The following is a 25929-nucleotide window of genomic DNA, read 5'->3' as shown; positions in this document are numbered from 1 at the left end:
GAGAGGGTGATCAAGGTATGACAGTATCAGGAACTGCTGAGATAAAGGAGCACTAGGAGGGGAATGTTAGGTAACACATTAGTGGGAGGATGAATCTAGGGTATGCCAACATCGGGATGGCCTCATGTGGGTACATTGTTGAAAGAGGTTCATAAGAGTGTGGAAATACTGGGAGGATGTTGCAAGTTGCTATTGACAAAAATGTGGTGTTAAGATTTCCCTCAGGGGTAAGTCAGCTGCGCTCAGTCCAGAGGTATGGTTGCTGGGGATTGAAATCTTGACTTGCACTGCACTTGTGAAAAGCCCTGGATCACTCATTCATGACCAGAAGTGCTCAATCAACCAACTGATGAAATAAACCATAGTTGTACCGTCTTTTCCTTGGTTACTTGGACATAGTTGGTCATTAGTGCATACTTTATATACCGTAGTCAATCCCATTATCTCTTTCAGTCACTGTTTCAAACCCACCTGTTGGAAAGCTCTACAATGGGCCTGAACAGGGCACTCTGAACAAAGTGGAGCTTTGGGAGTACAGACAATAGCGCCCAGCTCCATCATAGCCTGGTTAAAGTCTCCCGGTCTAACTGGGTCCACCAAGATATTGGCCAAGATCCTACAATAAAACAACACCATGGCATAGGTTTAAAATATGCATACCACGAGCAAGCCCAACAGCAACATAAACTAAGTATTTGTGTCCTCTTTTAGTTGGTGAATATCTTTCTGAATCAGTTATTGTACATATGTCATTATAGAAAAATGACAGTAGTTCAGACATCAGTACCAAGTTTACCCTGAATCACAGGTTGCATGATCTGTTTCAATTAGTTTACAAACTATAGGCGTCAAGAGGTAAGCCAAGCTAATTTGAAACAAACAAGATTGCATGATTTGTTCAGTTAAATTCATAACATCCAATTATTTTGACCCTATGGTGAAAATGTTAAAGATAGTTTGGCCTCGGTCACTGCCCTGGGGAATTCCTGCAGTGATGTCCTGGGGCAGAGATAATTGGCCTCCAACAATCACCACCATCTTCCTATGTGTTAAGTATGACTCCAGCCTGTCCAGAGTTTTCTCTCTGATCCTCAGTAACATCAGTTTTACTGAGTCTCCTCGGTGTCACACGTGGCCGAAGGCTGCCTTGATATCAAGGATAATCACTCTCACTTCGCTTCCAGAATTGAGGTCATGTCCATGTTTAGACCAAAGCTGCATTAAATTCTGGGACTTCCAGAACCCAAACTGCACATATGTGAGCAGGCTACTGGTTTCAAACATTGAGATGAGTTCTTATGGAGGCATATGATACTCCAGTAGCGAATAACAATTATCAAATAGAGATTGTTGCTTATTTTTCTGGTATGTTGCCAAAAGATTACCTAGTTTGCATGGCAAGAATAAACATTCTTGAAGATATGGGAAGCTGACCCGCACCCATGAAATTGATCTACTGATATTAAAGCCAACACTATAGGATAAGATGGTTTAAAAAGATCCGAAAGTTAAAAATCTAAATTTAGGGAAAGATTTTGAGAGTGCTGTACATTCTGAAAAATTGGTTTAAAATGTCATTACACACAAACCATAGGGAAACATTCTGCATAGTTGCATTCCAATCTCAGTCTTGCCTTTGAGAAGGGGGTAGGAGCAATAGCTCCAACATACTTCTTACATGTTGTGGGGAGTTGGTGGGAGGTGGGGGGGTGTGGCGGTGGAGGAGAGGAAACTTTCAATCTGATTCACACTCCTCCATGCCACCAATGTCAGGCCGGGACCTGGGTGCAGGCTGCCTGCCTATCCATCCAGCCTGGGAATGCTGCACAAATGAAAAAATACAAAAAAAAAAATTAAAGGGGAGAAAATACAAGTTAGAACTTGGTAAACAATGATGCAATCAGTAATGAAAAGTTGGCTACTTTCACATCCAGCTTTTAACCCCTTCCATCTTTACACAAATAAAACAAGAGCAAAATTCCCCACAGAAACAGGCTCTAATGCAAATTACTAGTGTAGGAGAGGGTGGGAAGGGGACACCTCTGCATTTTAATTGGTTTGCGGAGGTGGGGGAGGGGGAGAAGATCAAGTGTTGAAGGTGTGTTTTTGGGGGGGGGTGGGGGGGGGGGGAAGGGGCGTTAGATTTATCACCGGTACAATTGGGGTGGGGGGTTAGCCCTTTAAAAATTTAAATGACCCAGCAGAGCTGGCTGCCCTTTAAAAATGGCGGCAGCGCCTGAGCACAGGCAGCTGACGCCATTGCCGGCATCGGAGAACCTGCCCCTTCCACGTGGTTGGGGTAGAGGGAGGGGGGGGATTGCGGCCTGACCAGCTCATTATCCTGGGCCGCCACAAGGAAGATCGCTGCAGCATGCGGGAGAAGAAAATCCAGCTGCTGTGATCATAAAACCCACCTACAGAGAATGTTGCTGGGAAGGAGGGGGGAAATTGGTAAAAAAAAATTAAAGAGGGACACTCTTTAAAATTCTTAACATGCTGCTGGTCAGTATACAAATTAGTAAGAGAAAAGTGAATCTTACCAAAGAGTTTCAGTCACTGGTGGGCTGTTGCTGTCTGCTCCAATCCCTCTAGTACGACAAAGCACTCGAACTACATTCCCATCCACCACTCCAGTCACCTACAAGAAGCAAAGCATCAAGTTCAAATATCCGCTGCTTATTTTTCCAACAGAAAGGAGATGTTTGGATTAATTTTTTTAAAAATCGTAACAATTTAGAAGCACATCACTAAATGATGTATTTTCCAAAATGCAATTTAAATAGTTTTTTTTTTCCTCTTATTTCCCTGGTACTCTTGTGCTGATTGTGCTCCTGTTATTGTGACACAGTGCATTTAAACATTTGCTCCAAGGAACAGGGGTTTAAAGATTCTGCTGGTTCAAGGTCTATAATTCTAAGTGTCTTAACTTGAAGAAAATATTCCTATGATGAGACATTAAACTGAGGCCCTGTCTGTCCTCTCAGGTGGGTATAAAAGATTCCACTGCACTATTTCAAAGAAGAGCAGTGGAGTCATCTGCTGGGTCCAGGCCAATATTTACCTCTCAAACAACATCACAAAAACAACTGGTCATTAACACTAAAATAAAAGCAAAATACTGCAGATGCTGGAAATCTGAAATAAAAACTAGAAATGCTGGAAATACTCAGCAGGTCTGGCAGCGTCTGTGGAGAGAGAAGCAGAGTTAATGTTTCGTGTCAGAGACCCTCCTTCGGAACTGGCAAATATTAGAAATGCCACAGGTTATAAGCAAGTAAAGCGGGGTGGGGCAAGAGATAACGAAGGAGAAAGTGTAGATTGGACAAGGCCACAGAATAGCTGACCAAAAGGTCATGGAGCAAAGGCAAACACACTAGTCATTAACACACTGCTTTGTGGGAGCTTGCTCTGCGCAAATTGGCTGCCGTGTTTCCTACATTACAACAGTGACTACACTTTAAAAGTATTTTATTGGCTATAAAGTGTTTTGGGACATCCAGTGGTCATGAAAAGCGCTATATAAATTACAGCACTTCTTTCTTGAAGTACAAGCAAGCACCTCTGCAACATTACTGGGTTTAGCTATGCCTAAAAATGTTAACTCTCTTGCTTCTCTTTTCATTCCTCCTTTTCAATCCTCCTCTTACTCTTGCTTGGAAAGATGTACATGGCAAAGCTTCATTTTTGAGTCCAGAGGGTGAAAGACTGGCTTGTATTTATGATGTTCCTGGACGGTGACAATCAACACAATGCTATAGTGCATTTACTTCTGTTAAAGTTTAAAATGGAATTGGATTTTGCTGATGAGTACTTGATGGTCAAGTAGTGCTCAACGCCTGAGCCCTCAATTATTAAAATATGACAAATCAGTTACTTACCATGTGAGTAGTTTGCACCATAAAGTCCAGTTTCCCCCAATAAGAGGGCTTAATAATGTGGATATAAGTGACAGCAAATATGAGAAATTAGAATGCAATTAGAGAGAAGGGCCCTGATATGTGGTTTCCTCACCTGTCCAAATGTGATGGAGGCAATAGCAGAAGCTGTGTATCTCCCAACCCCAGGCAGCAGCTTTTGTAGCTCCTCTGCATTCTTTGGCATCTCACCTTTGAACTCTGATAAAACCTATGAGGAGGGACAAGCATTTAAAGATTGCATAACTAGAGGATTTTAATAAAGTCTTTTCCTCTTTCTAGCATTTCTTGGTAGTCGACACCGTCCCTGGTTCAAAGAATGGGATAGGTGTCATTCAGACCTCTCCTGCAACACTGCTCTGAATCTGCTCACACACTGGTGCAGAATGGACAAAAACAACTCTTTGATTTTCCCCATCTTCTTGCAAGGACATGCATGGCCTCTGCATGGTGCTTTCACAGCAGCATGACTGTGATTAGGAACTCAGTACACAGAGAATTGTGAGCATAACCTGGACTCCTACCGTTCTGTGGCAAAGCAGCGACCAAACTCTATTACACATACCACAGTGCACTGCCTGAATATTTTTAATATTTTGAAATATATTTATAAATCACCGACATTTTTTTCCAAAATAAAAGCACACACGTAAAGGATATCAACTGAGCCAGTTGTGCAAGGATACCTCTGATACCTTTTGTGCTCCTTCATGCAATCTTCTGCCTCTGGAATAATATCCAAGTCCTGACCACATTTCATTAACTTCCTGCAAGAACAGCATTAAGGAGACAATAAAAGTACCAGAGTAAATATATTAAAAGAATGACTTGAATTTTAGTGATGATGCCTGCAGGGCCAGATTATTAAATTAACTCCAGATTAACACTTTTCCTCTGTAGATGATTGATGATTCGGAGATGAGTCATGTTTGATCATTTCATAAGAGACTCTGGGGTAGAAAGTTGTCTCGAGCAGTAATGCCAAAACGGGTGGTGTCGGATCGGCCGCCCATTATACACAGGGCCTAATATTGAGTTCCACTACAGTCAATGGAATTAAATAGTAGACGCTGAGTAGAACGGGCAGCCAATCCAACACCGCCCTTTTTGCGCCACCACTGGAGATAAATTTCTACCCTTTGAGTTTTACTTTGTTTAAAGAGGTTTTCTTGGAAATGGTCTAGCAAGCCACTCAGCTGTCTAGGCCAATTAGGATGGGCAACAAATGCTGGCCTTACCAGAGACGTCCACATCCCATGAAAGAATGAAAAAAAAGAGAGAAAAATATAAATATAAATAGTAAAAGGGTGGTTAAAGGTGGAGTAGGGCCGATTAGGGACCAAATGGGGGGTTTACGCATGGAGGCAGGGGCAACAGCTGAGCTATTAACTGAATACTTTGCATTTGTCTTTACCAAAGAAGAAGATGCTACCCAGGCCGCAGTGAAATAGGAGGTAATTAATACACTAGAAGGATTTAAAATTGATGAGGAGGTATTAGATAGGCTGTCTAAAGTTGATAAAGCACCAGGGCTGGATGAGATGCATCTAAGGGTACTAAGGGAAGTGAGAGTGGAAATTGCGGAGGCACTGGCCATAATTTTCCAGTTTTCCTTAGACTCAGGGGTAATGCCAGAGGACAGGAAAATTGCAAATGTTACAGCCTTGTTCAAAAAAGGAAGTAAAGATAAGCCCAGCAACTACAGGCCAGTCAGTTTAACCTTGGTGGTGGGGAAACGTCTAGAAACAATAATTCGAGACCAAATTAATAATTACATGGACAAATGCGGGTTAATTAAGGACAGCCAGCACCGTTTCATTAAGGGAAAACCATGTTTAACTGATTTGCTGGAGTCTTTGAAAAGGCAACAGAGAGGGTTGATGAGGGCAATGCTGTTGATGTGGTGAACATGGACTTCCAAAAGGCATCTGATACAGTGCTGCACAACAGACTTGTGAGCAAAGTTATAGCTCATGGAATAAAAGGGATAGTAGCAACATGGATACAAAATTAGCTGAGAGACAGGAAACAGAGAGTAGTGGTTAATGAATGTTTTTAGGGCTGGAGGAAGGTTTGTAGTGGAGCTCCCCGGGGTCAGTGTTGGGACCCTTGATCTTCCTGATATATATTAATAACCTAAACTTTGGTGTACAGGGCACAATTTCAAAATTTGCAGATGATACAAAACTTGGAACAATTGTGAGAAGGATAGTGTAGAATTCAAAAGGACATAGACAAGTTGGTGGAACAGGCAGACAAGTGGCAGATGAAGTTCAATGCAGAGTGATTCAGTTTGGTAGGAAGAACATGGATAGACAATATCACATAAAACTCTAAAGGGGGTGCAGGAGCAGAGGGACCTGGGGGTATATGTGCACTAGTCATTGAAGGTGGCAGGACAGGTTGAGAGAGCAGTTAATAAGGCATACAGTATCCTAGGCTTTATTAATAGGAGCATAGAGTACAACAGCAAGGAAGTTATGTTGAACTTGTAAAAGACACTAGTTCGACCTCAGCTGGAATATTGTGCCCAGTTTTGGGTGCCGCACTTTAGGAAAGGTGTGAAGGCGTTGGAGAGAGTACAGAAAAGATTCACGAGAATGGTTCCAGGGATGAGGAAGTTCAGTTATGAAAACAGATTGGAGAAGTTAGGACTATTTTCCTTGGAGAAGAGAAGGCTGAGAAGAGTTTTGATAGAAGTATTCAAAATCATGAGGGGCCTGGACAAAGTGGATAGAGAGAAACTGTTCCCACTCGTGAAAGGATCGAGAACAAGAGGGCACAGATTTAAAATGATTGGCAAAAGAAGCAAAAGCAGCATGAAGAAGAAAGAATTCATGCAGCGAGTGGTTAAGGTCTGGAATGCACTGCCTTAGAGTGTGGTGGAGGCAGGTTCAAGCAAGGGAATTAGACTGTTATCTGAAAAGGAAGAATGTGCAGGGTTACAGGGAAAGGGCAGGGCAATGGTATTAGGTGAATTGCTCATTTGGAGAGCCAGTGTGGACACAATGGGCCAAATGGCCTCCTTCTGCGCTATAAAAATTCTGTGATTCTGTGAATTAAAGCTGCCTTCGGAAAAATCTCTCAATTCACAGCATTTTTACATTTAATTATTCTTTAAAAATTCCATCAAATTCATGGACATTAATACAAACAGATGACTAAAGCACCTTTTACCTCAAGGGTAGCTTTAGCAAGATCCTGCAAGGTCGGCCATCTCTGAAAGTGAAAGCAATGACAGGATATTAAAATTTATGCTGCTTGCAACAACCAAAGCTATTCTTTGAATGAGGCCAATGAGAAGATTTTTTTTAACCTGCATCCATTTGTTATAGTAGTTGATCACAGTGGCAACCTGTGTTTGCTGCAGCATGATCTCAGACACCCAAACTGTGAAGAAGGATAAGGCTAAGATTTTAAAACATCAGAACACTTTCATAAAAAGATATACTGAAACATAGCAGTTGCTAAATCAAAAAAAAAAGCACAGTTCATCAAGTTCACTTTTGACCTGGTAATCGCATGATACAGTGATAATGGAGTTGTTGACTACAAATCAATAGCAAATCCATCAATTAATTAGCCTATAACAGACCCAGAGATGATGTGAAGAAAACCCCAGTGGTGCCTAGGATCTCAGTAGTGTTATTGGGACAGCTGCTGTCAGGAAGCCAGCTACTTTCCCCATGGAGAGCAAAATTAAGCAGCTCTCACACACTTTCTAAAAGCCAGAACATCATTGGCAGTGCCTTGCAGCAGAGGCTGTAGAAGGGGACCTGTAAAAGGGAGAACATCGAGAACAATTTAATGAATAAACTTTTGTATTTATAGTGAAAGGAGGGTCACAAAGTACATCTCCTGGTGGCTGATTATTAAATACAGCGGGCAGGGAAAAATGTGCAACTCTCATACCTTCCCAGGCAAAGGACAAAGCATGGCAATGACTGGCAACCTCAGCACCTGGCAGAGGAGCTGGACCATAAACAGCGAACCTGTATTGTGTCATTATGGGCAATGGAATTCGGAATTGCCTTTATTACAAGGATTTAATCAAAGCTGGCTATTGGGGGAGTCTTAGCAAATACCAAATGCTGCAACTAAGAAGACACTTTCTTAATGCTGTTAAAACATTAACATCGACAGAAGCCTTGAAGCAGGTCACCAGCCTGCCTTCTTGGTCAGAGAAAGGAAACATAAGAACAAAAAACAAAAAAAACGGGAAGCAGTAGAAAATAATAACAAAAATAGAGTTCACAATACCTGCGTAAGCCCTTTTGTTCAAATCAGACTCCGTCACAGCCTAGAAATAAAATGTTGCACTAATTAAACACTCCGGAGCAACAAACCTTCGTTTAATTATCTTCAAACAATTTAGGGGGAGAGGGGGTCAATGAAATTTGGACACTCAGATAGTACCATTCTCCTCCAAGGTAACTCCCGTTTGCTTTTATCATACCAGGAGAGCAGGTTCATCCGAATGGAATGGATTTCAGTGAGATCCTTGAAAGAATGGTAGCCAATTTCCTTGACAGATACAATCCTTGGTAACTCTGTAAAGGAAATAAAGACAACAAATATCAGACACTGGGCAGTTATTATAGATATACAAAGAATTGCAGCCCACAACCACTTGCGTTATGTATTGAAGGTAAACACAATTTTAATGTCAGGGGATATTGGGAGTGACATAGTCAGATTGGTTGCAATTCCATTCAAATATATGGAGTGTCATTTTCCCCCAAAATCAAAATACATAATAAGATACTTTTCATCAAGTTTTAAACCAAATGAATGAGTTTCAAACAAACAAGACTTGATTGGTTACTAAGCAGACTACAATGTTTATTCCTTGAACAAGCTATTAATTTCAGTGCCTGTTACAGTCATGAGACCAAGAAGTATCTGCTTGGCGAGCAGTATCCAGTCACCACTGCACCCTTGAGTCCTACGTTTTGCACTATTTTCCAGATTTTTGTCTTTAAACAGTCTCACGATGTGCAAGAAATAGCCATTGAACTGCCTTGTTTCATTGCAGATGTAACACCCTCTTTCACCCTCCTCCTCACTTTTTTTCATTCTTTCATGGGATGTGGGTGTCGCTGGCACGGCCAGCATTTGTTGCCCATCCCTAACTGCCCTTTGCCCATCCCTAATTGCCTTGACAACTGAGTGGCTTGCTAGGCCATTTCAGAGGGCAGTTCAGAATCAACCGTATTGCTGTGGGTCTGGAGTCACATGTAGGTCAGACCAGGTAAGGACGGCAGATTTCCTTCCCTAAAGGATAGTAGTGAACCAGATGGGATTTTACAACAATCGATGATAATTTCATGGCACCATTACTGAGACTAGCTGTCTATTCTAAAGTTTTTTTATTAATTGATTGAATTTACATTCCACCAGCTGCCATGGTGGGCAAGTGTGAAATTGTCCACTTTGGCCGGAAGAATAAAAAAGAAGCATATTATCTAAATGGTGAGAGATTGCAGAGCTCTGAGATGTAGAGGGATCTGGGTGTCCTAGTGCATGAAATGCAAAAGGTTAGTATGCAGGTACAGCACATAATTAGGAAAGCTAATAGAATGTTATCGTTTATCGCGAGGGGAATTGAATATAAAAGTAGAGAGGTTATCCTTCAGCTATACAGCGCATTGGTGAGACCACATCTGGAGTACTGTGTACAGTGCTGGTCTCTTTATTTAAGGAAGGATGTAAATGTGTTGGAGGCAGTACAGAGAAGGTTTACTAGACTAATACCTGGAATGGGTGGCCTGTCTTATGAGGAAAGGCTGGACAGGCTAGGCTTGTATCTGCTGGAATTTAGAAGAGTAAGAGATGACTGAGGGATCTTGACAGGGTGGATGTGGAAAGGATGTTTCCCTTTGTGGGAGAATCTCGAACTAGGGGTTACTGTTTAAAAATAAGGGGTCACCCATTTAAGACAGAGATGAGGAGAAATTTTTTCTCTCAGAGGGTCGTGAGTCTTTGGAATTCTCTTCCTCAAAAGGCAGTGGAAGCAGAGTCTTTGAATATTTTTAAGGCAGAGGTAGATAGATTCTTGATAAGCAAGGGGGTGGAAGGTTATCGGGGGTAGGTGGAAATGTGGAGTAATCAGTTCAGCCATTAACTTATTGAATGGCAGAGCAGGCTTGAGGGGTCGAGTGGCCTACTCCTGCTCCTAATTCATATGTTCGTATGTGAACCGGTGCCCCCAGGGCATTAGCCTGCGCCTCTGGATTACTAGTTCAGTGACAGGGCCTTGCAAACCTGCTCAACCAGCCATCGCTCACATTCTCCTCCCTCCAATTTTAAATGTCACCAAACACAGTCTGCCCCATTCTTGTCCTGTTGGCCACGACATTGCCTCCTCTGGCACAATCCCAATTTGCCCATCCCTTATTCAAAAATACAAAGTTATTCCACAACTGGACAGCTATGGCACAGGACATATCCAAGCAGTTCCCAGCCCAGCATTTTCTGACTGCTAGTAATACATTTAGAAACACTAATGTGCTAAAAGAGAACACAAATCTGTGCATTTCTGGGTCGTGTCATGCAAGAGAACAATGGTGTCACTCTGGGACCTGGCTTTTAATCCTGTCATGTGAAATGTGGCCAGGATTTTATTGGCAAGCCACAAGTCCCGATGTTGGGACTCAATGTGGGTCCCAAGCCCACGCGTGTGAACAGTGGGACCACGGCGGTAATTTTACCAGCAGCAGCCAATTAAGAGGCCACTGCCAGGACTGCTGCCCCATTAAGGTTGGGGACCTGTGTCTCCCAACTGCCGACCCAATCAGAGGGCCGACAGCTCTGCAGCCTCAGCAGGGCCACTGATAGAGGTGGCTGCTGCTGAGGCTGCAAGGAGAAAGAGAGCGCACCTCCATATTGAGGCGCCCTCAAAGGTCCAGCATAAAATATCTTCATGTGCCAGAGGCAAGCAGGCAGGCCTCAGTGATTGGACAGGTGACCCCTCCAGTGGTGATGTCGGGGCTGCCAAGGCAGTTATCGACACCGATGGGCCCTTCCATGGGACATCCACACTCAGGAAAGGACGCCCCCACCCCCACATCCCGGGAAGCCGCTGGAAGGCCGCCTTGATGTAGCTCGTGGTCTCCCCAAACAACAGGAGCAATGTCGATACCGGTAAAATGGCTCCAATAGGCCAATTAATTACCTTAATTGGTCATTCACCTCCAGTCAGCAGGCAGCCAAGCTATACTTTTCTCGCCCCTGGAATATCCCTTGACAGCGGAAACACGTCAGGCTTCCTTCCTGACACCTTCCAATGCCATTTTACCGCCACCCACTGCCTCCCACTCCATCTCCAAAGGGCTTGTAAAATTCCGGCCATTGTTCTTTTTGATGGCTGGATGTATTGCATGAAATGAGCATGGGCAGCAATAACAGAGATCCCAGTGAGAGTGTAGGTCCACATCACGGAACTCCCCAGAGTCTAATTTAAAATTAGCAACATCCTTCAAACCCATTAGAATGACTGGGCTGAGAAATGGAAATGGTTCCATGAAGAGTGAAGGTGCTCTATTCCCACATTATACCTGACCTGAGACTGCACTGAATCCATCACCTTCATAAACACGCAAGGAAACACCAAACCAGCTCTCACAAAAAAAAAAGAGAAAGCACATAAATTTCAGAAAACTACAAAAATCAGTTCAACTAGAATCAGTAAATAAAGACTGTAAAATTGTTAACAATTTTAAACTTTACTACCCACCTTCTTTGATCTGTTTGTGACATAACCTCTTCCTTTGTGGAGAATCTTTCACATTTTCCTTTCTTTTTAATGATGTTTTTCTGCCCATCACTGTGGCTCTCAACTTGCTCATTCTATTCTCTGGAGATAAATTCCATAATGTAGCTCAGTGATAAAGGAAACATGCAGCATAAGAGCAAATATTTGTATGTAATGTATTTTCCCTGCACCTCCTTAAATTAACATGATTCTGACAGAAGAGAAGAATGAAAAGGTCACTACCAATTCCAGCAGAACATTTGCAGAGAAGCATTTCATGGATTCTACCAATTATCTATATGTATCAAAACTAGCCCAAAAATACAGAAACCAGCTTTGCATTCAGTTCTATGGAAGTGAAAAGTAGTGCGCATTAAAGATGGCAGCCTCGGCTCAGTGGTAACAAACCCACCTCTGTGTCATGAAGGTAGAGCGTTCAAGACCCTCTCGAGATTTGAGCACAAAATCACAGGCAACACTTGTCTACATTACAAAAGTACTTTATTATCTTTTTAGAATTAGAATTAGAATATTACAGCGCAGTACAGGCCCTTCGGCCCTCGATGTTGCGCCGATCATCTGACCTACACTATTCCATTTACATCCATATGTCTATCCAATGACCACTTAAATGCCCTTAAAGTTGGCGAGTCTACTACTGTTGCAGGCAGGGCATTCCACGCCCCTACTACTCTCTGCGTAAAGAAACTACCTCTGACATCTGTCCTATATCTTTCACCCCTCAACTTAAAGCTATGTCCCCTCGTGTTTGCCATCCTCATCCGAGGAAAAAGACTCTCACTATCCACCCTATCTAACCCTCTGATTATCTTGTATGTCTCTATTAAGTCACCTCTCCTCCTCCTTCTCTCTAACGAAAACAACCCCAAGTCCCTCAGCCTTTCCTCGTAAGACCTTCCTTCCATACCAGGCAACATCCTAGTAAATCTCCTCTGCACCCTTTCGAAAGCTTCGACATCCTTCCTATAATGCGGTGACCAGAACTGCACGCAATACTCCAGGTGCGGCCTCACCAGAGTTTTGTACAGCTGCATCATGACCCCGTGGCTCTGAAACTCGATCCCCCTACTAATAAAGGCTAACACACCATATGCCTTCTTAACAGCCCTATTAACCTGGGTAGCAACTTTCAGGGATTTATGTACCTGGATACCAAGATCTCTCTGCTCATCTACACTACCAAGAATCTTCCCATTAGCCCAGTACTCTGCATTGCTGTTACTCCTTCCAAAGTGAATCACCTCACACTTCTCCGCATTAAACTCCATTTGCCATCTCTCAGCCCAGCTCTGCAGCCTATCTATGTCCCTCTGTACCCTACAACACCCTTCGACACTATCCACAACTCCACCGACCTTCGTGTCATCCGCAAATTTACTAACCCACCCTTCTACACCCTCATCCAGGTCGTTTATAAAAATGACAAACAGCAGTGGCCCCAAAACAGAACCTTGCGGTACACCACTAGTAACTAAACTCCAGGATGAACATTTGCCATCAACCACCACCCTCTGTCTTCTTTCAGCTAGCCAATTTCTGATCCAAAGCTCTAAATCACCTTCAACCCCATACTTGCGTATTTTCTGCAATAGCCTACCGTGGGGAACCTTATCAAACGCCTTACTGAAATCCATATACACCACATCCACGGCTTTACCCTCATCCACCTGTTTGGTCACCTTCTCGAAAAACTCAATAAGGTTTGTGAGGCACGACCTACCTTTCACAAAACCGTGCTGACTATCGCAAATGAACTTATTCTTTTCAAGATGATTATAAATCCTGTCTCTTATAACCTTTTCCAACATTTTACCCACAACCGAAGTAAGGCTCACAGGTCTATAATTACCAGGGCTGTCTCTACTCCCCTTCTTGAACAAGGGGACAACATTTGCTATCCTCCAGTCCTCCGGCACTACTCCTGTCGACAATGACGACTTAAAGATCAACCACAACGGCTCTGCAATCTCCTCCCTGGCTTCCCAGAGAATCCTAGGATAAATCCCATCTGGCCCAGGGGACTTATCTATTTTCACTCTTTCCAAAATTGCTAACACCTCCTCCTTGTGAATCTCAATCCCATCTAGCCTAGTAGGCTGTATCTCAGTAATCTCCTCGGCAACATTTTCTTTCTCTACTGTAAATACTGACGAAAAATATTCATTTAACGCTTCCCCTATCTCCTCTGATTCCGCACACAACTTCCCACTACTATCCTTGATTGGCCCTGTTCTAACTCTTATCATTCGTTTATTCCTGATATACCTATAGAAAGCCTTAGGGTTTTCTTTGATCCTATCCGCCAATGACTTCTCGTGTCCTCTCCTTGCTCTTCTTAGCCCTCCCTTTAGATCCTTCCTGGCTAGCTTGTAACTCTCAAGCGCCCTAACTGAGCCTTCACGTCTCATCCTAACATAAGCCGCCCTCTTCCTCTTGACAAGCGCTTCAACTTCTTGAGTAAACCACGGCTCCCTTGCTCGACAACTTCCTCCCTGCCTGACAGGTACATACTTATCAAGGACACGCATTAGCTGCTCCTTGAATAAGCTTCACATTTCGTTTGTGCCCATCCCCTGCAGTTTCCTTCCCCATCCTACACATCCTAAATCTTGCCTAATCGCGTCATAATTTCCTTTCCCCCAGCTATAATTCTTGCCCTGCGGTATATACCTGTCCCTGCCCATCGCTAAGGTAAACCTAACCGAATTGTGATCACTATCGCCAAAGTGCTCACCTACATCTAAATCAAACACCTGGCCGGGTTCATTACCCAGTACCAAATCCAATGTGGCATCGCCCCTGGTTGGCCTGTCCACATACTGTGTCAGAAAACCCTCCTGCACACACTGGACAAAAACAGACCCATCTAAAGTACTCGAACTATAGTATTTCCAGTCAATATTTGGAAAGTTAAAGTCCCCCATAACCACTACCCTGTTACTCTCGCTCCTGTCGAGAATCATCTTCGCTATCCTTTCCTCTACATCTCTGGAACTATTCGGAGGTCTATAGAAAACTCCCAACAGGGTGACCTCTCCTCTCCTGTTTCTAACCTCGGCCCAGACTACCTCAGTAGACGAGTCCTCAAACGTCCTTTCTGCCGCTGTAATACTTTCCTTGATTAACAATGCCACACCCCCCCCTCTTTTACCCTCTTCTCTGTTCTTTCTGAAACATCTAAATCCCGGAACCTGCAACATCCATTCCTGCCCCTGCTCTACCCATGTCTCCGAAATGGCCACAACATCAGGATCCCAGGTACCAACCCATGCTGCAAGCTCACCCACCTTATTCCGGATGCTCCTGGCGTTGAAGTAGACACACTTTAAACCAAGTTCTTGCTTGCCAGTGCCCTCTTGCGTCCCTGTAACCTTATCCCCTACCTCACTACTCTCAACAGCCTGTACACTGGCACTGCAATTTAGGTTCCCATTCCCCTGCTGATTTAGTTTAAACCCCCCCGAAGAGCACTAACAAATCTCCCCCCCAGGATATTGGTACCCCTCTGGTTCAGGTGAAGACCATCCTGTTTGTAGAGGTCCCACCTACCCCAGAAAGAGCCCCAATTATCCAGGAAACCAAAACCCTCCCTCCTACACCATCCCTGCAGCCACGTGTTCAACTCCTCTCTCTCCCTATTCCTCTCTTCGCTAGCACGTGGCACAGGCAACAACCCAGAGATAACAACTCTGGTTGTTCTCGCTCTAAGCTTCCACCCTAGCTCCCTGAATTTCTGCCTTAAATCCCCATCTCTCTTCCTACCTATGTCGTTGGTGCCTATGTGGACCACGACTTGGGGGTGCTCCCCCTCCCCCTTAAGGATCCCAAAAACACGATCGGAGACATCACGTACCCTGGCACCTGGGAGGCAACACACCAACCGTGAGTCTCTCTCGTTCCCACAGAACCTCCTATCTGTTCCCCTAACTATGGAGTCCCCAATGACTAATGCTCTGCTCCTCTTCCCTTTTCCCTTCTGAGCAACAGGGACAGACTCTGTGCCAGAGACCTGCACCCCATTGCTTACCCCTGGTAAGTCGTCCCCCCCAACAGTATCCAAAACGGTATACCTGTTGTTGAGGGAAACGGCCACAGGGGATCCCTGCACTGCCTGCTGGTTCCCTTTCCTTCCCCTGACGGTAACCCATCTACCTACTTCTTTTACCTGAGGTGTGACTGCCTCCCTATAACTCCTGTCAATAATCCCCTCCGCCTCCCGAATGATCCGAAGTTCATCCAGCTCCAGCTCCAGTTCCCTAACGCGGTCTGCGAGGAGCTGGAGTTGGGTGCACTTCCCGCAGATGCAGTCAGCAGGGACACTCTTGGCGACCCCTACCTCCCACATTCTGCAGGAGGAACATACAACTGCCTTTACCTCCATTCCCACTATTCTAGATTCCCAATAAATCTACTGAAAAACCAAACGAAAAAAAAAGTCAAAACTTGTTCGCTTAGCAATCCGACGGACTGAAGTTTTAAATAAAAAGCTTACCTTATCAACACCCTAGAGTCCTTTTTTTTGGTTAGAGGAGGAGGGTGGGTGGGAGACACTACACATGTAGTGTCTCGGGTACTGCCACTGCCCAAATAAATAGTTTTCCCCTACCCAGCAGTCCCCGGTCCTCCGAAACAAAAAAGGGATTAACTTGTAACTTGTAACTGTGAAGTGATTCTGAATATCTTGAAGGTGTGAATGTAAATGCAAGTTTTTTTTCCTGTAATCCAATGAGCATTAAAATGCTTCCTGAGTAGCTCGTAATTTTTAATCAGAGGATTTTTTTAAAATGTGCATATGAAATTATAAAAAACAATGCATATACTTGTGCATAGCAGCATTTATTTAACAGGTGAGGAGAAGTGTTAGCAGAAATTTCTTCACACAGAGGGTTGTTGGAGCACAGAATAATATGCCACAGGAAGTAGTTGTATCTTTAAGGGATGGTGGCTAAATATTTAAAACCAATAAAGATTCAAGTCGACAGGGTAACGCAATTATGTTAGCAAAGACCTGGCAGAGATACAAGGAGTGGAATGGCTTTTTTCTGTGCTTTGAATGTATATGGTTCTAACTCTCTCCATATTTGTGCTATTAATTTCACAATACATTTTAGGATTGCCTTTCCCAGTTCAATTTATTTAAAGTATAGATGCCAATACGCAAGCAGCTGTAAGAAAAGTCCCATTTTCACAAATGACTTTTCTGTGATGCTCTTAATTCATGACCATGAACTTCTCTCTCCATAATCACAGAATTGTTACAGTGCAGAAGGAGGCCATTCGGCCCATTGTGTCTGCACCACCTCTCCGAATGAGCAATTCACCTAATGCCATTCCCCCAGCTTCTCCCCATAACCCTGCACATTCTTCCTTTTCAAATAGCAGTCTAATTCCCTTTTGAATGCCTCGATTGAACCTGCCTCCACCATGTTCTCAGGCAGTACGTTTCAGATCCTAACCACTTGTGTGAAAAAGCTTTTTTCTTCATATCGCTTTAGCTTCTTTTGCCAATCACTTTAAATCTCTCATTCCCGATCCTTTCACGAGTGGGAACAGTTTTTCCCTATCCACTCTGTCCAGACCCCTCAGATTTTAAATACCCCTATCAAATCACCTCTCAGCCTTCTCTTCTCCAAGGAAAACAGTCCTAACTTCTCCAATCTGTCTTCATACCTGAAGTTCCTCATCCCTGGTACCATTCTTGTGAATCTTTTCTGTACTCTCTCCAATGCCATCACATCTTTCCTAAAGTGTGGCACCCAGAACTGGACGTAATATTCAAGCTTAGGTCAAACTAGTATCTTATACAAGTTCAACATAACCTCCTTGCTCTTCTACTCTATGCCCCTATTAATAAAGCCAAGCTACTGTATGCTTTATTAACCACTCTCTTAACCTGCACTACCACCTTCAATGACTAATGCTCCCAGGTCCCTCTGCTCTTGCATCCCCTTTAGAGTTGTACCCTTTATGTTATATTGTCTCTCCATGTTCTTCCTACCAAATTGAATCACTTCATGTTTCTCTGCGTTGAACTTCATGTGCCACCTGTCTGCCCATTACACCAACTTGTCTATGTCCTTTTGAAGTTCTACACCATCTTCCTCACAGTTCAAAATTGTTCCAAGTTTTGTATCATCCACAAATTTTGAAATTGCACCCTGTACACCAAGGTCAATTCATTAATATATACAGGAAGAGCAATGGTCCCATCACTGATCCCTGTGGAACTCCACTACAAACCTTCCTCCAGAGGAAGAACATCCGTTAACCACTACTCTCTGTTTCCTGTCTCTCAGCCAAATTCCTATCTATGTTGCTACCGTCCCTTTTATTCCATGAGCTATACCTTTGCTCACAAATCTGTTGTGCGTCACTGTATCAAATGCCTTTTGGTAGTCCATGTACACCACATTAACAACATTGCCCTCATCAACCCTCTCTGTTACCTCTTCCAAAACTCCAGTTAGTTAAACATGATTTTCCCTTAATGAATCTGTGCTGGCTTTCCTTAATTAACTCACATTTGTCCATGTAACTATTAATTTGGTCCCAATTTATTGTTTCTAGAAGTTTCCCCACCACCAAAGTTAAACTGACTGGCCTGTAGTTGCTGGGCTTTTCTTTACATCCTTTTTTTGAACAAGGGTGTAACAATTCTCCAGTTCTCTGGCACCACCTGAGTCTAAGTAAGACCAGAAAATTATGGCCAGTGCCTCTGCAATATCCATTCTCACTTCCTTCAGCATCCTTGGCTGCATTTCATCCAGCCCTACTGCTTTATGAACTTTAAGTCTATACTTGGGCGGCGCAGTGGTTAGCACCGCAGCCTCACAGCTCCAGCGACCCGGGTTCGGTTCTGGGTACTGCCTGTGCGGAGTTTGCAAGTTCTCCCTGTGAACGCGTGGGTTTCCGCTGGGTGCTCCGGTTTCCTCCTGCAGCCAAAGACTTGCAGGTTGATAGGTAAATTGACCATTGTAAATTGCCCTTAGTGTAGGTAGGTGGTAGGAGAATTGAGGGAAGGTGGGGATGTGGTATGCAATATGGGGTTAATGTAGGATTAGTATAAATGGGTGGCTGTTGGTCGGCACAGACTCAGTGGGCCGCAGGGCCTATTTCAGTGCTGTATCTCTCTATGACAGCCTATCCAATACCTCTTAATCAATTTTAAATCCTTCTAGTATTAATTACTTCCTCTTTCACTGTGGCCTGGGTAGCATCTTCTTCCTTGGTAAAGACAGATGCAAAGTATTCATTTAATACCTCAGCTATTCCCCCACCTGCATGCGTAAATCCCTCTTTCGTCCCGAATCGGCCCCACTCCACCTTTTCACTATTTATACGCCTGGAGAAGATTTTGGGATTCCCTTCTATGTTAGCTGCCAGTCTCTTTTCAGACTCTATCTTTGCTTCTCTTATTTGCTTTTTCACTTCCCCTCTGAACCTTCTATATTCAGTTGGTTCTCCATTGTATTATCTACCTGACATCTGTCATAAGCACATTTTTTCTTCTTCATCTCTGTCTCCATTATCAAACAGGCCATAACCAAGAATAGTTTACCCCATTATCGTGCAGTTTAAAATGCTCTCCAAACAGAAACCAGTTTTGAAAAGATCTAAATCCTAATTATCCTGTTCAGACGAAACAAGAAAAAATATTTCAGGAGGTTACCGTTATTGAAATCTTAGTGTCTGGATTTTTGTTCTCACTTTACAATACAAAGCACAATCCAATAGGGTTTTCTCGTGTTTAAGGATACATAAACAACGTGTGAAATTATTAAATGTTTGCATCACCCAACATTAAAATTATACCTGGGTCTACCTGCTGCGCAACATACCTTCAGAGCCAAATAATAAACCCTGGCAGTGGATAAACCACAACTTCACCCAAAAATAATGCTTACATCTGCCCCATCTTTAAAAAAGGTAACCCATGACTCCCCGCCAACAATAGACCGATCTCACTCGCTTCAGCTTCCTCTAAAATATTAGAACCTATAATTTCCCATGGCTGGTGTAGAAGAACGTAACATCCTAAAATCTTATCAGCATGGATTTTTTTTTAATTCATTCATGAGATGTGGGTGTCGCTGGCCAGGCCACCATTTATTGCCCATCCCTAATTGCCCTTGAGAAGGTGGTGGTGAGCTGCCTTCCTGAACCGCTGCAGTCCATGTGAGGTAGGTACACCCACAGTGCTGTTAGGAAGGAAGTTCCAGGATAATGACCCAGCGACAGTGAAGTAACGGCGATATAGTTCCAAGTCAGGATGGTGTGTGACTTGGAGGGGAACTTGCAGGTGGTGGTGTTCCCATGTATTTACTGCCCTTGTCCTTCTAGTTGGTAGAGGTCGCGGGTTTGGAAGGTGCTGTCTAAGGAGCCTTGGTGCATTGCTGCAGTGCAACTTGTAGATGGTACACACTGCTGCCACTGTACTTCAGTGGTGGAGGGAGTGAATGTTTATAGATGGGGTGCCAATCAAGTGGGTTGCTTTGTCCTGGATGGTGTCGAGCTTCTTGAGTGTTGTTGGAGCTGCACCCATCCAGGCAAGTGGAGAGAATTCCATCACATCCTGACTTGTGCCTTATAGATGGTGGACAGGCTTTGGGGAGTCAAGAGGTGAGTTACTCGCCGCAGGATTCCTAGCCTCTGACCTGCTCTTGTAGCCACGGTATTTATATGGCTACTCCAGTTCAGTTTCTGGTCAATGGTAACCCCTAGGATGTTCATAGTGGGGGTTTCAGCGATCGTAATGCCATTGAATGTCAAGGGGAGATGGTTAGATTCTCTCTTGTTGGAGATGGTCATTGCCTGGCACTTGTGTGGCACAAATGTTACTTGCCACTTATCAGCCCAAGCCTGGATATTGTCCAGGTCTTGCTGCATTTCTACATGGACTGCTTCAGTATCTGAGGATTCACAAATGGTGCTGAACATTGTGCAATCATCAGCGAACATCCCCACTTCTGACCTTATGATTGAAGGAAGGTCATTGATGAAGCAGCTGAAGATGGTTGGGCCTAGGACACTACCCTGAGGAACTCCTGCAATGATGTCCTGGAGCTCAGATGATTGACCCCCAACAACCACAACCATCTTCCTTTGTGCTAGGTATGACTCCAACCAGCGGAGGTTTTCCCCCGATTCCCATTGACCTTAGTTTTGCTCGGGCTCCTTGATGCCATACTCGGTCAAATGCTGCCTTGATGTCAAGGGCAGTCACTCTCACCTCGCCTCTTGAGTTCAGTTCTTTTGTCCATGCTTGAACCAAAGCTGTAATGAGGTCAGGAGCTGAGTGGCCCTGGCGGAACCCAAACTGAGCGTCGCTCAGCAGGTTATTGCTAAGCAAGTGCCGCTTCATGGCACTGTTGATGACACCTTCCATCACTTTACTGATGATTGAGAGTAGGCTGATGGGGCGGTAATTGGCCGGGTTGGACTTGTCCTGCTTTTTGTGTATTGGACATACCTGGGCAATTTTCCACATTGCCGGGTAGATGCCAGTGTTGTAGCTGTACTGGAACAGCTTGGCTAGGGGCACGGCAAGTTCTGGAGCACAGGTCTTCAGTCGCTAAAGTCTGGCATCTGTGATGCTGGGGAATTCAGGAGGAGGCCGAGATGGATCATCAACTCGGCACTTCTGGCTGAAGATTGTTGCAAACGCTTCAGCCTTATCTTGCGCACTGATGTGCTGGGCTCCCCCATCATTGAGGATGGGGATGTTTGTGGAGCCACCTCCTCCAGTTAGTTGTTTAATTGTCCACCACCATTCACGGCTGGATGTGGCAGGACTGCAGAGCTTAGATCTGATCCATTGGTTATGGGATCGCTTAGCTCTGTTTATCGCATGCTGCTTACGCAGTTTGGCACGCAGATAGTCCTGTGTTGTAGCTTCACCAGGTTAACACTTCATTTTGAGGTATGCCTGGTGCTGCTCCTGGCATGCCCTCATGCACTCTTCATTGAACCAGGGTTGGTCTCCTGGCTTGATGGGAATGGTAGAGTGGGGGATATGCCAGGCCATGAGGTTACAGATTGTGGCAGAGTACAATTCTGCTGCTGCTGATGGCCCACAGCGCCTCATGGATGCCCAGTTTTGCATTTCTAGATCTGTTCGAAATCTATCCCATTTAGCACGGTGGTAGTGCCACACAACACGATGGAGGGTATCCTCAATGTGAAGGCGGGACTTGGTCTCCACAACGACTGTGCGGTGGTCACTCCTACCAATACTGTTATGGACAGATGCATCTGCGGCAGGCAGATTGGTGAGGATGAGGTCAAGTATGTTTTCCCCTCTTGTTGGTTCCCTCACCACCTGCCGCATACCCAGTCTAGCAGATCTGTCCTTTAGGACTCGGCCAGCTCAGTCAGTAGTGGTGCTACCGAGTCACTCTTGGTGATGGACATTGAAGTCCCTCACCCATTCTGTGCCCTCGCTTCCTCCAAGTGCTGTTCAACATGCAGGAGTACTGACTCATCAGCTGAGGGAGGGCGGTAGGTGTTAATCAGCAGGAGGTTTCCTTGTCCATGTTTGATCTGATGCCATGAGACTTCATGGGGTCCGGAGTCAATGTTGAGGACTCCAAGGGAAACTCCTTCCCTACTGTATACCACTGTGCCACCACCTCTGATGGGTCTGTTCTGCCGGTGGGACAGGACATACCCGGGGATGGTGATGGCAGTGTCTGGGACATTGTCTGTCAGGTATGATTCCGTGAGTATGACTATGTCAGGCTGTTGCTTGACTAGTCTGTTGGACAGCTCTCCCAACTTTGGCACAAGCCCTCAGATGTTAGTAAGGAGGACTTTGTAGGGTCGACAGGGCTAGGTTTGCCATTGCGTTTCCAGTGCCTAGGTCGATGTCGGGTGGTCCATCCAGTTTCATTCCTTTTTATTGACTTCGTAGCGGTTAGATACAACTGAGTGGCTTGCTAGGCCATTTCAGAGGGCATGTAAGAGTCAACCACATTGCTGTGGATCTGGAGTCACATGTAGGCCAGACCAGGTAAGGACAGAAGATTTCCTTCCCTAAAGGACATTAGTGAACCAGATGGGTTTTTACAACAATCAACAATGGTTTAATGGCCATCATTAGACTAGCTTTTTTTAATTCTAGCTTTTTTTAATTCCAGATTTATTAATTGAATTCAAATTCTACCTTCTGCTGTGGTGGGATTTGAACCCATGTCCCTAGAGCAATACCCTGGGTCTCTGGGTTACTCGTCCAGTGACAATACCACTATGCCACCGCCTCCCTCATTTGAAGCACGCTACTGTGAGACCCAACTTATGATCACATCATGCATCAGCTTGATCAAGAACCTGAAGCACAAATCGATACAAGAACATAAGAAATAGGAGCAGGAGTAGGCCATGCTGCCCTTCAAGCTCATTCCACCATTCAGTGAGATCCTAGCTGATCTTCTACTTCAACACCATTTTCCTGCACTATCCCCATAACCCTTGATGTTTTTAGTATGTAGAAATCTATCAATCTCAGTCTTGAACATACTCAATGACTGGGCCTCCACAGCCCTCTGGGGCAGAGAATTCCAAAGATTCACCACCCTCTGAGTAAAGAAATTCCTCCTCATCTCAGTCCTAAATGGCCTGCCCCTTATTCTGAGACTGTGTCCCCTGGGCCTAGACTCCCCAGCCAGGGGAAACATCCTTCCTGCATCTACCCTGTTGAGCCCTGTAAGAAATTAGTATATTTGAATGAGATCACCTCTCATTCTTCTAAACCCCAGAGGAAAAAGGCCCAGTCTATTTAATTTTTCCTCATAGGACAATCCCTCCGTCCCAGGAATTAGTCTGGTGAACCTTTGTTGCACTCCCTCTACGGCAAGTATATCTTTCCTTAGGTAAGGAGACCAAAACTGCACACAATACTCCAGTATCATCAAGGCTTTATACAACACATCTTTACTCCTATACTCAAATCCTCTTGTAATAAAGGTCAACATACCATTGCCTTCTTAATTGCTTGCGGTACCGGCATATTAGCTTTCAGTGACTCATGATCAAGGACACCCAAGTCCCTTTGAAATTCAATACTTCCCAGCCTCTCACCATTTAACAAATGCTCTGTATTTCTGTTTTTCCTACCAAAGTGGACAACCTCACATTTCTCCACATTGTATTCCATCTGCCAAATTTTTGCCCACTCGCTTAGCCTCTCCAAATCCCCTTGAAGTGTCTTTGCATCCTTCTCACAACTCACATTTCCACCTAGTTTTGTGTCATCAGCAAACTTGAAAATATTACATTTAATTCCCACATCCAAAGCATTGATATAGATTGTGAATAGCTGGGGCCCAAGCACTGATCCTTACAGTAGCCTACCAGTCACAGCCTGCCAACCTGAAAATGACCCATTTATTCCTACTGACTGTTTTCTGTCCGTTAACCAGTTCTCAATCCATGCCAGTATATTGCCCCCGATCCCATGTGCTCTAATTTTGTTTACTAACCTCTTGTGTGGGACCTTATCAAAAGCTTTCTGAAAATCAAAATATACCATATCCACTGATTCCCCTTTATCCATTCTGCTAGTTACATCCTCAAAAAAACTCCAACAGGTTTGTTAAACATGATTTCCCTTTCATAACTCTATGTTGATTCGGCCCAATCCTACCATTATTTTCTAAGTGTCCTGTCATCACTTCCTTTATTACAGATTCTAGCATTTTCCCTATGACTGATGTCAGACTAACAGGTCTGTAGTTCCGTTTTCTCTGTCCCTTCTTTTTAGATAGTGGGGTTACAATTACCACCTTTCAATCTGCAGGAACCATTCCAGAGTCTATAGAATTTTGAAAGATGACCACCAACGCATCTATTGTCTCTACAGCCACCTCTGGGATGTAGGGGCCCAGGGGATTTATCTACTTTAAGTCCCATTTATTTCTCTAGTAATATTATATGCAGATACTAGATTTTACTGAAGCATTTGACTCTGTGGCTTACCAAAAAGCTCCTGCATAAAATCAACCATAATGAGGTAAGAGGTGAAATCCTACAGTGACTAGAAACTTGGCTAACCAAGAAAAGTCAACGTATTGTCGACAGGGAAACGTCACAAACAATGCCACTTACATCGGTTGTTCCCCAGAGGACCGTTCTCAGTCCCCCGATGTTCCTACTGTAAATAAATGACATAGGACATAGAATCAGTCCCAACACCAAAATCATGCTCTTTGCAGATGACTGCCTCATGTATCGAACCATTCGCCAGCAGGAAGACCAAGTCCAGATCCAGAAGGACTTAGATGCACTGAGAGAATGGTTCCATAGATGGCAACCCATCAAAATGCCACACTATGCATGCAACAAAATGCAGACAGCCTAGGACCTTTATATATAGCTTGATGGGAGTTAACCTTACACCCATCAAGCGGAATCTATATCTCGGTGTCCTGCCATCATGAGTACACCACATAGATAATACTGTAAATGATGCAAACAATATCCAAGGATTTGTAAGGAGAAATCTAACTAAATGCGACAAAACAGTCAAGATTGCTGCATACAAGGCTTTGCTATGTTCCAAACTGGAGTATGCAGCAAAGGTCTGGCACCCCCTACCAAGCCTACCTTGTAAATAAACTGGAAATGGTCCAAAGACGTGCAGCACGGTTGGTCATCAACGCCTATGTTAGAGCATCCAGTGTTACGTCTATGCTGAACTCCCTGGAATGACTTACACTGCAAGAACGAAGACAGATCAGTAGGCTTACACTGTTCTACAAAGCAGTTTACCAAGAAGTTGCTATTGATATTCCACTATATGTTAAACAAGCAGTCCACCGCATGAGGGAAAACACATACCGGGTTGTGCCTCTCCAATGTCGCACACAATCTGAACAGCTTCATACCAAATACCATTAGAGACTGGAATAACCTCCCAGAAAAAAAATAAACAAACCACTTCACAGGCATTTAAAGTAAACATGGGAAAGCGGAAACAAGAACTGCATGGAAGTGGTACCACTTCCAGACGATGATGTCCAGATACTATTCTGAGATAATGAGCAGATGAATATGCAATGAAAACTCACAGTTAAATATTACAAACATCAGGCGCCAATAGGTGATTCACAACAACAATCCCAGGGACAGAAGACGATTAATAGACTTTATTCAAAGGCGACTTCGCTAAAGAAAGACCCCTCCAGGACCATGTACTCGTTCGCCTGGGAAACAGTACTGGCGACTCTCGCTTAACCATTTGCCAGG

The 25929-nt window shown here is 44.1% G+C and overlaps 1 protein-coding gene across 6 annotated transcripts in view; it reads right to left on the bottom strand.

Annotated features, from left to right (window-relative positions):
- mutyh (mutY DNA glycosylase) overlaps window positions 1–25838 on the bottom strand; it is a 42670-nt gene extending 16832 nt beyond the window's left edge. For 2 of the 6 annotated variants that reach the window (XM_068037040.1, XM_068037044.1), the window contains exons 1-11: window positions 25752–25838; window positions 25288–25398; window positions 11650–11769; window positions 8331–8464; window positions 8175–8214; window positions 7231–7304; window positions 7092–7133; window positions 4601–4681; window positions 4012–4125; window positions 2541–2638; window positions 472–616 (exon numbers count right to left, since the gene is read on the bottom strand). In XM_068037040.1, coding sequence (XP_067893141.1) covers window positions 472–616; window positions 2541–2638; window positions 4012–4125; window positions 4601–4681; window positions 7092–7133; window positions 7231–7304; window positions 8175–8214; window positions 8331–8464; window positions 11650–11761 — 840 coding nt within the window. In that variant the 5' untranslated portion in view covers window positions 11762–11769; window positions 25288–25398; window positions 25752–25838. Of the gene's footprint in view, window positions 1–471; window positions 617–2540; window positions 2639–4011; window positions 4126–4600; window positions 4682–7091; window positions 7134–7230; window positions 7305–8174; window positions 8215–8330; window positions 8465–11649; window positions 11770–24789; window positions 24836–25287; window positions 25399–25521; window positions 25718–25751 lie in introns of those variants that run through there. The other 4 variants (XM_068037043.1, XM_068037045.1, XM_068037042.1 and 1 more) reach the window with 3 other exon arrangements.
- Between the last annotated feature and the right edge of the window lie 91 nt (window positions 25839–25929).

The sequence above is a fragment of the Heterodontus francisci genome, chromosome 8, assembly GCF_036365525.1.
Source record: "Heterodontus francisci isolate sHetFra1 chromosome 8, sHetFra1.hap1, whole genome shotgun sequence".
Taxonomy (NCBI): domain Eukaryota; kingdom Metazoa; phylum Chordata; class Chondrichthyes; order Heterodontiformes; family Heterodontidae; genus Heterodontus; species Heterodontus francisci.
This window is presented reverse-complemented; position numbering and strand designations above follow the sequence as displayed.